At 45.9% G+C, this 13,523-nt stretch overlaps 1 protein-coding gene across 1 annotated transcript in view; it reads right to left on the reverse strand.

Moving 5' to 3' along the window:
- The window catches only part of LOC126278995 (UNC93-like protein MFSD11), a 125,959-nt gene that overhangs the window by 34,913 nt on the left and 77,523 nt on the right, over positions 1-13,523 (reverse strand). Inside the window, exon 3 of the mRNA XM_049979316.1 lies at positions 6,831-7,007. Coding sequence (XP_049835273.1) covers positions 6,831-7,007 — 177 coding nt within the window. The remainder of the gene's footprint in view (positions 1-6,830; positions 7,008-13,523) is intronic.

Raw genomic sequence — 13,523 nt, forward strand, 5'->3', positions numbered from 1 at the left:
TAGATTTTCGAAGTGACCCCATTTGCTGCAAACTGGCAGCAGCTTCCTTTAACTGTCGTGTGCCGACCTGCGCATTTAGACCATTCTCGTTGCTATTTCCTTACTACATAACGTGGCACTGCAGTCTTGACGCACGAGAGTGTCTGTGCAGCATTGGTAACCAATTCTCCCTCAAGGACGGAAATCATAGGAGGCAGTGATATCAGATACTGATGTCTGGAGCGAAGCCTATATTATAACTCGTCCCACAGGTGTTGCACAGGATTGAGGTTGGGACTCCGGGCAACTCAGCTCGTTTTACGGATTGTTACTGTACACAGACCACTGCCTGCTAGATGTTGCTTTATGACAGCGCATTATCATGCTGGAAGAAGCAACTGTCGGCTCAGAATTGTTGCTCGACCTTATGCAGTACACATTGTTGAAAATGTATTCCCATCTTCATTTTTCAGCGTTTTCTGTAATGTAATAAGGGTACCACAATGAAAGGTTTCTTTTCATGTCTAAGTTAGTTTAAGCCACAAAACTAAAAAAATCATGTAAACCTAAGTAAGAACAGCTGTATTTTTGTATCAATTCCGCGTATTGTATTTATATTGTCTTATAATTTAAAACTGTAATTAATTCTTGAATGTGAGAGAGCATACAGATATTAATACTAGTAAAAGGGAGCAGTTGTATTTTTTTAAATTGGCAAATAATGCATCAGGCGCAGCGCAACCGGCGACAGCAATCAGATTTTATGCGATCAGCCGCGCCGGAAAGGAGCGCAGCGACGTTTTTCCATGCAAGAGGCTTCCAGAACAGGAAGAGACTGAGAAAATATGAGAGTAGAGCTGCCTTCAGTTGTCTACACGAGCGGCATCTGGACCGCTCTGTCCTGAGGCCAGCTCTCTATTGATGTATCCACTCGTATCGATCGCTCTCTCTTAATGATCGCTCTCTCGAATCATTTTGTAACAGCCAGTTGTGCTTGAAATATATTTTCATGGTGTGTAAAGTACACACACATCAAAAAAAGTTTTGTATCACTTCAGTTTCGAGAGTTCCGGAACCTGTGCAGAAAATTGGAATAGAGATCAACATAAACTTCATTTCCGCCCATTTTATTGCTCATGAAAACCACACATTGAATGTTCTACCACCATACAGAGAGACATTCAGAGGTGGTGGTCCAGATTGTTGTACACACTGGTACCTCTAATACCCAGTAGCACGTTCTCTTGCATTGATGCATGCCTGTATTCGTCGTGGCATACTACCCACTAGTTCATTAAGACACTGTTGGTCCAGATTGTCCTACTCCTTACCGGCGATTCGGCGTAGATCCCTCAGAATGGTTGGTGGGTCACGTCGTCCATAAACAGCGCTTTTCAATCTATCCCAGGCATGTTCGATAGGGTTCATGTCTGGAGAACATGCTGGCCACTCTAATCGTGGAATGTCGTTATCCTGAAGGAAGTCATTCACAAGATGTGCACGATGGGGGGCGCGAATTGTCGTCCATGAAGACGAATGCCTCGCCAATATACTGTCGAATGCTTGCACTATCGTCGGATGATGGCATTCGCGTATCGTACAGCCATTACGGCGCCTTCCACGGCCACCAGCGACGTACGTCGGCCCCACGCAATGCTACCCCATAACAACAGAGAACCTTGACCTTGCTGCACTCGCTGGACAGTGTGTCTAAGGCGTTCAGCCTGACCGGGTAGCCTTCAAACACGTCTCCGGTGAAGAGAATGTGATGCCGATCCTGAGCGGTCCTTTCGGCATGTTGCTGGGCACATCTATATCGTGTGGCATGGTGTCGTGGTTGCAAAGATGGACCTCGCCATGGACGTCGAGAGTGAAGTTGCGCATCATGCAGCCCATTGCGCATAGTTTAAGTCTTAACACGACGTCCTGTGGGTGCACGAAAAACATTATTCAACATGGTGGCGTTGCTGTCAGGGTTCCTCCGAGCCACAATCCGTAGGTAGCGGTCCGCGCGGGATTAGCCTAGCAGTCTAAGGCGCTGCATCATGGACTGTGCGGCTGGTCCCGGCGGAGGTTCGAGTCCTCCCTCAGGCATTGGTGTGTGTATTTGTCCTTAGTATAATTTAGGTTAAGTAGTGTGTAAGCTTAGGGACTGATGACCTTAGCAGTTAAGTCCCAGATTTGACACACATTTGAACATTAGGTAGCGGTCATCCAGCGCTGTAGTAGCCCTTGGGCGGCCTGAGCGAGACATGTCATCGACAGTTCCTGTCTCTCTGTATCACCTCCACGTCCGAACAACATCGCTCTGGTTCACTCCGACACCCTTGGGCATTTCCCTTGTTGAGAGCCCTTCCTGGCATAAAGTAACAATACGGACGCGATCGAAGTGCAGTATTGGCCGTCTAGGCATGGTTGAACTACAGACAATACGATCCGTGTACCTCCTTCCAGGTGGAATGACTGGAACTGATCGGCTGTCGTACCCCTCCGTCTAATAGGCGCTGCTCAAAGGGGCTGTGTCTGTGATACAATATCCATAGTCAGCGTCTCTCTTCTGCAGTTCTGGGAACCAGGGTGATGCAAAATCTGTTTTGATGTTTGTATTTACTACGTTAAAGTATCGTCAATACATCAATATTTGTTATTGTTCATCGTTGTTTCATTTCAACAACATTAACCTTGTCCGCCAACTTTGCTATGTTTCAGCTAGGAAAATTGCAGCGCTGCCGACATATCGTTTGCTAGCTGCTGCCGAACATCTTCCATGTTAGAATTTTTAGCAGCCACTCGTGCGTCACTGAGATCTGTTAAGCAGATCTGTAAATGCAGTTTCCGGGCAGCACTTCTGTGCAGAACGCGTAATAATAATGATCGGCAAATGGCCAAGAAACGATGTGCTCGGTCTGTATACTCCACGGTATCAAAGTAGGTTAGGCAAATCCTGAATAATTAATTTTCTCTCCTTTAGTGCTAATTTTATCTGTACCGTGCGATAATTTAACCTTTTCATTTCTTTTACTTAGCTGATTCTTTTAATTAATGGCACTCCAATTAGTTTCCTCTTTAAATGCGAACATTTTAGGTTAGGCTTTACCGTGACTGTTATTGACATTAAATGAAGCAACAAGTTTACTGTTACCAGTCGCCGTTTTTTTCGTGCGTTTTCCAGTGGTTTCTTTGCAGTTGCCGTGTTAGTTTTGATGTCAATCTTGACATAATTTGGAATGACGTTATTATTGTACACGGTGACTGGTAACAGTAAATTTGTTGTTTCATTTAATTTCCTCTTATCAAAATTTATTTTTAAATTACCACTAAAGAGCGCCACACAAAATAGAAAGAATTCTTTTTCGAATATAATAATTCAATGATCTAACCACGAAAAACACATCCATACTGTACCACCACTCATCCGTATTTCAATCTTCGCATCAAATGTGATGGCATGTAACTTTCTCGAGGTTTTCGCCAAGCCCAATCCCTTCCATCGGGTTGCCACAGGGTACAGCGCGATTAATCACTTGTTTGCAGTCATCCACTGTCCAATGGCGTCTCTCTTTACATCACCTCAAGCGTCGTTTATCAATGACTGCAGAAATATGTGGCTTAGCAGGATCCGTTTGGCCACTGTATTCTGTATTCTGTTCGTTTTAACTCCCTTCCCACTGTCACTGTGTTGAAATATCCGTAATGGATTTGTTACACGAATGACAGCCAAAGACTAGTCCACTTTCGCAGTTCCCCTGGTTGACACTTCTATTACTGCTCCATCCCCTTTTAATACCGAGCGAGGTGGCGCAGTGGTTAGCACACTGGACTCGCTTTCTGGAGGACGGCGGTTCAATCCCGTCTCCGGCCATCCTGATTTAGGTTTTCCGTGATTTCCCTAAATCGTTTCAGGCAAATGCCGGGATGGTTCCTTTGAAAGGGCACGGCCGATTTCCTTCCCAATCCTTCCCTAACCCGAGCTTGCGCTCCGTCTCTAATGACCTCGTTGTCGACGGAACGTTAAACACTAACCACCTCCACCACCCCCTTTTAAACTGGCGGGTCCTCTTGACATCTACTGGTCAGTTCCGCATTAAGCCGTGCTGGCCCCGGCTTACGCAATGGTTTAACCCTTGACTGTTGCTCTGCGTTGGTTTCCCGCGGTTTCTGCGGCTATGCTGTCGTTCTTCCTCTTTCTACGTGTGGCAGCAGCGCTGTGTATCGATATTCGCTCCTTGTACTGTCTTTGGTCTGATGCTTATAGTTTCCTGCTAGCCGGTGTGCGGCAGTCGGTTGGTGTGGATCAACCAGGAAATCTCTGCGTGGCGCGGTGGGCCGGGCCCGCTGGCGATCTCTACGCTGTGTCGAAGTGTGTGGGAGCTGTTCCGATTGCTACGAAATTCGTGGCTCACCTACCTAGGACATCAAAGTTGGGACGTGATTTAATTACCGACGCCAGCCTGTTCACATTGTGCCGTTGGTTTTCATGATTGGCTCTTGGGGGTATTCCCGTGAGCAACAGCGAGTATTCGAGATGGCGAAGTTTGGCCACCATCCGGTGGAGTTTAACTGTATTTTGGTTATTTGAAGTCCAAGTGCACCAGCGGAATTTTCTGCCTTATGGCCGTCAGTGTTCCGGTTACCTGCCCTGGCCGCTGACGTAAAATTTAGACAGTGTCCTTTCCTCACCGTGTTGTCGCTGTCCAACACGTGTGTGTAGTTTTGACAGCTTATGCTTACTTGGCTGTGGGCGGCTACGCCTTTTACGTTTCGGCTTTGGAGTTCCATATGTACTAGTCGGGTGGAAAGCGAATCGTCTTGTTGGTGGGTCCTTTGACTATCTCTTGGTTGGGTTGCCGTCGGATCGGGTATAGTTGGGCCAACTACCTGTCTCCCCTAAGCGAACCTTAATATTTCAAGTGCACACCGACCCCCGGAAACTTCTGAGCGCAATTGGCTGTACTGCCTTTTCTTATTAGTGTTTGAATGTGTATTTTAATGGCTCATAGCCGATGGTTTGAAATTGTATGCTTTTACTTGGGTAAAATAATGGGCCTTCAGCCGTTTTAAAATTGAAAGTTTCTTTACTTGCCAATTCTTGCATTGTTTGAGCCTTAAGCCTCATTTAAAGTAAGTTTGGGCCTTCTGCCTTTTGAAAATTCATTGTAGTTGTGTTTTTAAATTAAAATTCCTTACTTGTCAAGTCTTAGATTGTTTGGGCCTTCAGCCTGATTTGAAATATTATTTAAGGATAAAACCTTGGGCTTTCTGCCTTCAGAAAATTTATTGTAGTTGTGTTTTAAATCATGGGCCTTCAGCCGTTTTTAAAATTAAAGAGGTTGTCCCCTTAAGGCATAAGATTGTGTGACATATTCAGTCGATAGTCAATCTCGGAAAATTGCGCTGTAATGTTTGGGCAACTAAATAAAGTTATGTGTGTTCGAGTGTAACTGACAGCCGTTCATTTTTGGCCCCTTTCCACAATTCCAACTACCTGTTATGTCCTGCGGATTTAACAAGGCGTTTCACGCATTACATCTACATCTACATGCATACTCCGCAATCCACCATATGGTGCGTGGCGGAGGTTACCTCGTACCACAACTAGCATCTGCTCTCCCTGTTCCACTCCCAAACAGAATGAGGGAAAAATGACTGCCTATATGCCTCTGTACGAGCCCTAATCTCTCTTATCTTATCTCTGTGGTCTTTCCGCGAAATGTAAGTTGGCGGCAGTAAAATTGTACTACAGTCAGCCTCAAATGCTGGTTCTCTAAATTTCCTTAGTAGCGATTCACGAAAACAACGCCTCCTTTCCTCCAGAGACTCCCACCAGAGTTCCTGAAGCATTTCCGTAACACTCGCGTGATGATCAAACCTACCAGTAACAAATCTAGTAGCCCGCCTCTGAATTGCTTCTATGTCCTCCCTCAATCCGACCTGATAGGGATCCCATACGCTCGAGCAGTGCTCAAGAATAGGTCGTATTAGTGTTTTATAAGCGGTCTCCTTTACAGGTGAACCACATCTCCCCAAAATTCTACCAATGAACCGAAGACGACTATCCGCCTTCCCCACAACTGCCATTACATGCTTGTCCCACTTCATATCGCTCTGCAATGTTACGCCCAAATATTTAATCGACGTGACTGTGTCAAGCGCTACCCTACGATTTGGGTATTCAAACATTACAGGATTCTTTTTCCTATTCATGTGCATTAATTTACATTTATCTATATTTAGAGTTAGCTGCCATTCTTTACACCGATCAGAAATCCTGTCCAAGTCATCTTATATCCTCCTACAGTCACTCAACGACGACACCTTCCCGTACACCACAGCATCGTCAGCAAACAGCCGCACATTGCTATCTACCTTATCCAAAAGATCATTTATGTAGATAGAAAACAACAGCGGAGCTACCACACTTCCCTGGGGCACTCCAGATGATACCCTCACCTCCGATGAATATTCACCATCGAGGACAACGGACTGGGTTCTATTACTTAAGAAATCTTCGAGCCACCCACATATTTGGGAACCAATCCTATATGCTCGTACCTTAGTTAGGAGTCTGCAGAGGGGCGCCGAGTCAAACGCTTTCCGGAGGTCAAGGAATATGGCATCCGTCTGATACCCTTCATCCATGGTTCGCAAGATATCATGTGATACGTAGGGGTGACCGGCCACTTTTGACCAGATAGCGTTTACAGGACGGCCGTCAGTATTTTTTCGCGCGCATCATTGAAAAATGGACTAGTACAAAGTAGAGAAGATGGAACTGGTCGGTTGAGCCCTATGGCACTGTAGAGATGTAGATATGGCTGAAGGAATATGGAAGCTGGGAGACGTGTACCCACCTGCACTGCAGCAGCGCCCAGAAGACGGCCGAGTTCCTGGAGACGGTGTCCGGGTCGGAGTTCTGGGCCAGGTAGGCGCCCTGGCCCGTCCAGAGGAGGGCAGCGCCGAAGCCCACCAGTGCAGAAGCAGCGTACAACAGCCACGTGCTCTCGGCCAAGAACGACGCGATGAACAGCCTGTGACAGCCACAAAACTATACACTCTCCAGGTGTCCGCTCTACTCAGTCACATCAGATGGAACACTTGGCCACATGGTTAAAGGAGAGTCCTATCACGCCTCTGCATGGATTAATGGAGCAGAGATTTAGGTACATCTACATCTATATGGATACTCTGCAAATCACATTTAAGTACCTGGCAGAGGGTTCATCGAACCGCCTTCACAATTCTCTATTATTCCAATCTCGTATAGCGCGCGGAAAGAATGAACACCTATATGTTTCCGTACGACAACAAAATATTTTCGCATTCGGAGGAGAAAGTTGGTGATTGTAATTTCGTGAGAAGATTCCGTTGCAACGAAAAACGCCTTTCTTTTAACGATTTCCAGCCCAAATCCTGTATCATTTCTGTGACACTCTCTCCCATATTTCGCGATAATATTTCTTTGAACTTTTTCGACGTACTCCGTCAGTCCTATCTGGTAAGGATCCCACACCGCGCAGCAGTATTCTAAAATAGGACGGACAAGCGTAGCGTAGGCGGTCTCATTAGTAGTGTGTCCTACCAACAAAACGCAGTCTTTGGTTAGCCTTCCCCACAACATTTTCTGTGTGTTCCTTCCAATTTAAGTTTTTCGTAAGTGTAATACCTAGGTATTTAGTTGAATTTACGGCTTTTAGATTAGACTCATTTATCGTGTAACCGAAGTTTGAGTTCCTTTTTGCACTCACATTAATGACCTCACACTTTTCGTTATTCAGGGTCAACTGCCACTTTTCGCACCATTCAGATGTTTTTTCTAAATCAAATGGTTCTAATGGCTCTGAGCAATATGTGACTTAACTTCTGAAGTCATCAGTCCCGTAGAACTTAGAACTACTTAACCTAACTAACCTAGCGACATCACACACATCCATCCCCGAGGCAGGATTCGAACCTGCGACCGTAGCAGTCGCGCGGTTCCAGACTGCAGTGCCTAGAACCGCTCGGCCACCATGGTCGGCTTTCTAAATCGTTTTGCAGTTTGTTTTGATCTTCTGATGACTTTATTAGTCGATAAACGGCAGCGTCATCTGCAAACAACCGAAGACGGCTGCTCACATTGTCTCCCAAATCATTTATATAGATAAGGAACAGCAAAGGGCCTATAACACTACTTTGGGGAACGCCAGAAATCCCTTCTGTTTTACTCGATGACTTTCCGTCAGTTACTACGAACTGTGACCTCTCTGAGAGGAAATCGCAAAGCCAGTCAGATAACTGAGACGATATTCCATAAGCACGCAATTTCAATGCGAGCCGCTTGTGTGGTACAGTGTCAGATGCCTTCCGGAAATCCAGAAATACGGAATCTATCTGGAATCCCTTGTCAATAGCAAAGGCTGGAGTCGCCTGCGGTTCTACTATTGGAACATCGTGTATCAGGAAAAGTATTACAAATGTGCGGCAAACTTGTAGCTGTTGTGGTCTTCTAGTCTGGTTGTGCTATGTATTTCTTTTTTCCTCAGTTCGATTCAGTTCCGCCTCATTGGTTATCATATCTACTGAGCTTCAGCATTCTTCTGTAACGCCAGATACGAAAAGCTTGTTTTCTCTTCTTGCCTGATCTAAGCTGCCAGAAAAAAAATTAGTAAACCTGGAAATTTTGATCCGATGACGGCGTATGCCACCTATAGGATAGTAGATATACTGATCATGTTTTCAACGTCGTCCGCCAACGGATAGCGTAGTAGCATAGCTACCAGAGTGCCATCTTTGTTTACTATTTAATAGGGAATGCTAGCAGGCAGAAGGCCTAGTGTGGTGCAAACGTGTGAAGCAAGCAGGCAAGCATGCCACAGTGACGCACTCGTATTTCCTACAGCCAACAGAGCGAGTTTGGAACGGGTCAAATTGTGGCCTTTCATTGGAGGGATGGTGCCTTCGGAGAATTACCCCCGAAGTTGGACCTGCTGCTTCAATTGGCCGGCCGGAGTGGCCGAGCGGTTCTAGGCGCTACAGTGTGGAACAGCGCGACCGCTACGGCCGCAGGTTCGAATGCTGCCTCGGGAGTGGATGTGTGTGATGTCCTTAGGTTAGTTAGGTTTAAGTAGTTCTATGTTCTAGGGGACTGATGACCTCAGAAGTTAAGTCGCATAGTGCTCAGAGCCATTTGAACCATTTTTTTTTTTTTTTTTTTGCTTCAATTGTGTAATGATACTGGTCTCAATGGTCACATGAACATTCATATCGTCGTATTGTGAGGGCAGCAATGGCATATCCTGCAACTACCACAACACATATAAGAGGACTTCTGAGCCCAGACTTGTCAACACAAATTGTTGTGAACTGATCATTAGCAGTGGGATTACAGCCATGCACATCTCTTTTTGTAGACCCTCGCCGTCAGTTTTGGAAAGGCCTCGTCGCTACTGCTGTGGAGGCCGAGCTGCCACTCTCGTTACGTTAGGCCGAGATTGTGAGTTCGTGAAATGGCTTCTGATACAATAAACTGTTCAAATCAAATGTGTGTGAATACCTAAGGGACCAAACTGCTGAGGTCATCGGTGCCTACACTTAAACACTACTTACACTAACTTATCCTAAGAATAACACACACACACACACACACACACACTGCAAGTAGGCTGTTTAGGTTTTTGTGTTGGTAAGGCCACGTAGCGCTCTGTATGAAAATCGCTGAGTGCGCTGTGTGCAGTCTGGGGCTGGTTTGCATTGTTGGATTATTCGCTATTGTAGTGTTGGGCAGTTGGATGTGAGCCGCCAGCAGTGGTGGATGTGGGGAGAGAGATGCCAGAGTTTTGAGAGGTTACTATGAGCGAACAATCTGGACGTGTGTCCGTCGGAAAAAGGAAATTTGTAAGACTGGATGTCATGAACTGATATATATATATATATATATATATATATATATATATATATATATATATATATATATATATATAATGACTTTTGAACACTATTAAGCTAAATACATTGTTTGTTCTCAATCAAAATCTTTCATTTGCTAACTATATGCCTATCAGTAGTTAGTGCATTCAGTAGTTAGAATCTTTTATTTAACTGGCAGTATTGACGCTCACTGTATTGCAGTAGTTCGAGAAACGAAGGTTTTTGTGAGGTAAGTGATTCATGAAGCGTATAGGTTATTGTTAGTCAGTGCTATTCTTTTGTAGGGATTATTGAAAGTCAAATTGCGTTGTGCTAAAAATATTCTGTGTCAGTTTAGTGATTATCAGAATAAGTAAAGAAAAAACTGTCAAGTACTTTTAGTTTTACTCAGCTGTTTCAGTATCAAATAACGCAGAAATTTACCGGCACAGTCTTTCTTTACATACAAAGGGGAAGTTTCAGCACCCATGCCCGAGGGAGGACTCGAACCTCCGGCGGTAGGGGCCGCGCAATCCGTGACATGGCGCCTCAAACCTCGCGGCCACTCTGCGCGGCACAATACACTGCTAAGACAATTTCTCCCTGCCATATCGCACAGCTATGCCCCATGGTCAGGTAACAGGATAGTAGAACGAAGGGTCTACAACACTTCAATAAATTAGTAACAAAGTTGCACAATTGAATCAAAATGGTTTACTTATCTTTGTGACTTGTCGAATTATGAAGTCTGCAACACTGCGTGTAATATAACACAAAAAGGCCGTCATTGGCTAAGTGTAAATAATCGTAGGTAAACAGTACACAGCAAATGCTATTTACAGCAACTGTCTGTCCACTTCTAAGAGTTCACTAACGACATTCCCTGTCTAAGTCAGCGCTGGACGATAATCTGTGCCCAAGTGGGCGAGAGCTGCTCTTCCACCTTCCGCGCAGGTTTCTGTCCGTTGTCGTCCTGTAATTGACGAATTGTACTCGGCAGGCAGTTGGCCGAGGCGAAGCCGATATCTTCAGCCTCAACGCCGCCCTTGGCGCTGGTGGAACTCGCGCAAGTGGCGGGTTTCTATGGCACTGGCACAAGCTCTTTGCGCCTGTGGGGCTCTTGCCCTGGCTGTGCCTTGTTCGGACGACACAGCACCTGTAGCTCTTCTTCCACTCACGTTACAGCATCGACGTGCGCGACTCAACTGGCGTCGTTAGAGGACCAACAGCAATATGGAATGGCACGTCGTGTTCTTCATCGATGAAAGCAGATTCTGCCTGCACGCAAGTCTTAGTCGTTTGGGCGTACGATGTAGACCTGGTGAGCGCTGTCTCGTATAGTGCATTCGTCCAAGACACACTGGCCCCTCCCGAGGTCTTAAGGTCTGAGGTGCGACAAGCTACAACTCTAATTCACCTTTGGTGTATCTGGAGGTGATGCTAACCAGCGTTCGATACATGCAGAATGTTGTCGGGACAATTCTTTTGCTCTAATTCACCTTTGATGTATCTGGAGGTGATGCTAACCAGCGTTTGATACATGCAGAATGTTGTCGGGACAATTCTTTTGCCGTTCCTGCAACGGGAAGGTGATGTGTTATTCCAGCTGGTCCCGGCAGAGGTTCAAGTCCTCCCTCGGGCATGGGTGTGTGTTTGTCCTTAGGATAATTTAGGTTAAGTAGTGTGTAAGCTTAGGGACTGATGACCTTAGCAGTTAAGTCCCATAAGATTTCACACACATTTGAACATTTGTTGTTCCAACAGGATAATGCTCGCCCACGCATTGCCTGTGAAGCTCAACGTCCTTTACAAGAGTTGCAACAGCGTCCTGGCCAGCACGATCTCCAGACTCGACTTCAATCGAGCACAGGTGGGATATGATGGGACGAGAAGTGATTCGTGTGACTCTTCAACCAACAACTCTTACAGAACTACGCAAACCGGTCGAACAGGCGTGGCGTAACGTTTCCGAGCATAGTATTCGCCATATGCGTGATCAACTTGCTGCGTTGCCGGCCGTAGAGTCTACACCACTTACTACTATGCGTGTTGCAGCATGGGTCGATATCTAGTACCTCAGAGCCGCTTGTGCTATTGACCTGCAACAATAGATCTTGAGTGAACTGGTGAAAGAGTTATGTAGTCCACTTGCATCATCATTTTATTTGCTTTCCAGTGATACAGAACTCTTTGGCTTGCGTGAGTGAATGAATGTGGGTGTGTTTCATTTTGCTATACGGTGGTTCAGTCTGCTGCAGAAAATCAGTGGTAGTCGTACAGAATGGCCAACCTTTGTAGTTTTCAGGTAGGCAAAGAAGTTTGCTCCCCTTGTGTGAAAGCTACCGGTGTTAGGTTGGTGGCGGAAGCCTCATCTATGGGTTTTCCTGGCCACGGGGTCGCGTGGGAGACGCCAAAAAAACTGGTATAGGCATATGTATTCAAATACAGACACATGTAAACAGACAGAATACGGCGCTGCGATCGGCAACGCCTATATAAAACAACAAGTGTCTGGTGCAGTTGTTAGATCGGTTACTGCTGCTACAATAGCAGGTTATCAAGTCTTAACTGAGTTAGAACGTAGTGTTGCAGTCTGCCCACGAGGATGGAACACAGCATCTCCGAGGTAGCGATGAAGCGGGGATTTTCCCGTACGACCATTTCACGAGTGTACCGTGAAAATCAGAAATACGGTAAAACATCAAATCTCCGACATCGCTGTGGCTGGAAAAAGATCCTACAAGAGCGGGTCCAACGACGACTGAAGAGAATCGTTCAACGTGACAGAAGTTCAACCTTTCCTCAAATTGCTGCAGTTTTCAGTGCTGGGCCATCAACAGGTGTTTCAACGAAACAGCGTCGATATGGGCTTTCGGAGTTGAAGGCCCACTCGTGTATCCTTGGCGACTGCACGACACAAAGCTTTACGCCTCGCATGGGCTCGTCAACACCGACAGTGGACTGATTATGACTGGAAACACGTTGCCTGGTCGGACCGGACGAATCTCGTTTCAAATTTTATGGAGCGGGGGGAGGGGGGGGGAGGGGCGCAGCTGCTCATCCGTCCACAGTTCCCAACGAACAACAAACGAAAGAGGACTCGCGTCGTACCAAGTCACAAAAGACAAAACCAGTCCATAGTCGAGTACCAGTTAAGTATCAGTCTGAACTAAGGCGGAACATGTAATGGATATAGTGATAGTGACAGTAGCATGTGTTCCCAGAGCCATTTGTCGGAAAATCTCAAAACTATTTCGCCATTCGCCTAGAAACTAACATTAATTGCCTTGCCTCCCTCCTAACACACATGACACTAGGCTACTGTTACTGGATACAGTACTGGTAATATTCCATTTTCACTTTTTAAAACCTATACAGCATTACGCAATTAGATAAAAAAGAAACGGTGAATGAGTAAAAATGGACGTACTCGAAAAAAGATCGGCCGCCAGTGAACTGATTCTCAAAATTGAACAGCACGGCCCATCTCGTTCCTACAGCTGAAGACAATAACACATTGACGCATTGTAAAGTCTTAGAGAGGCCTTTCTCCTGAGCGAGCGAGGTGGCGCAGTGGCTAGCACACTGGACTCGCATTCGGGAGGACGACGGTTCAATCCCGCGTCCGGCCATCCGTATTTGGGTTTTCCGTGTTTTCC

Source organism: Schistocerca gregaria, chromosome 6 (genome assembly GCF_023897955.1).
Source record: "Schistocerca gregaria isolate iqSchGreg1 chromosome 6, iqSchGreg1.2, whole genome shotgun sequence".
Classification (NCBI taxonomy): Eukaryota; Metazoa; Arthropoda; class Insecta; order Orthoptera; family Acrididae; genus Schistocerca; species Schistocerca gregaria.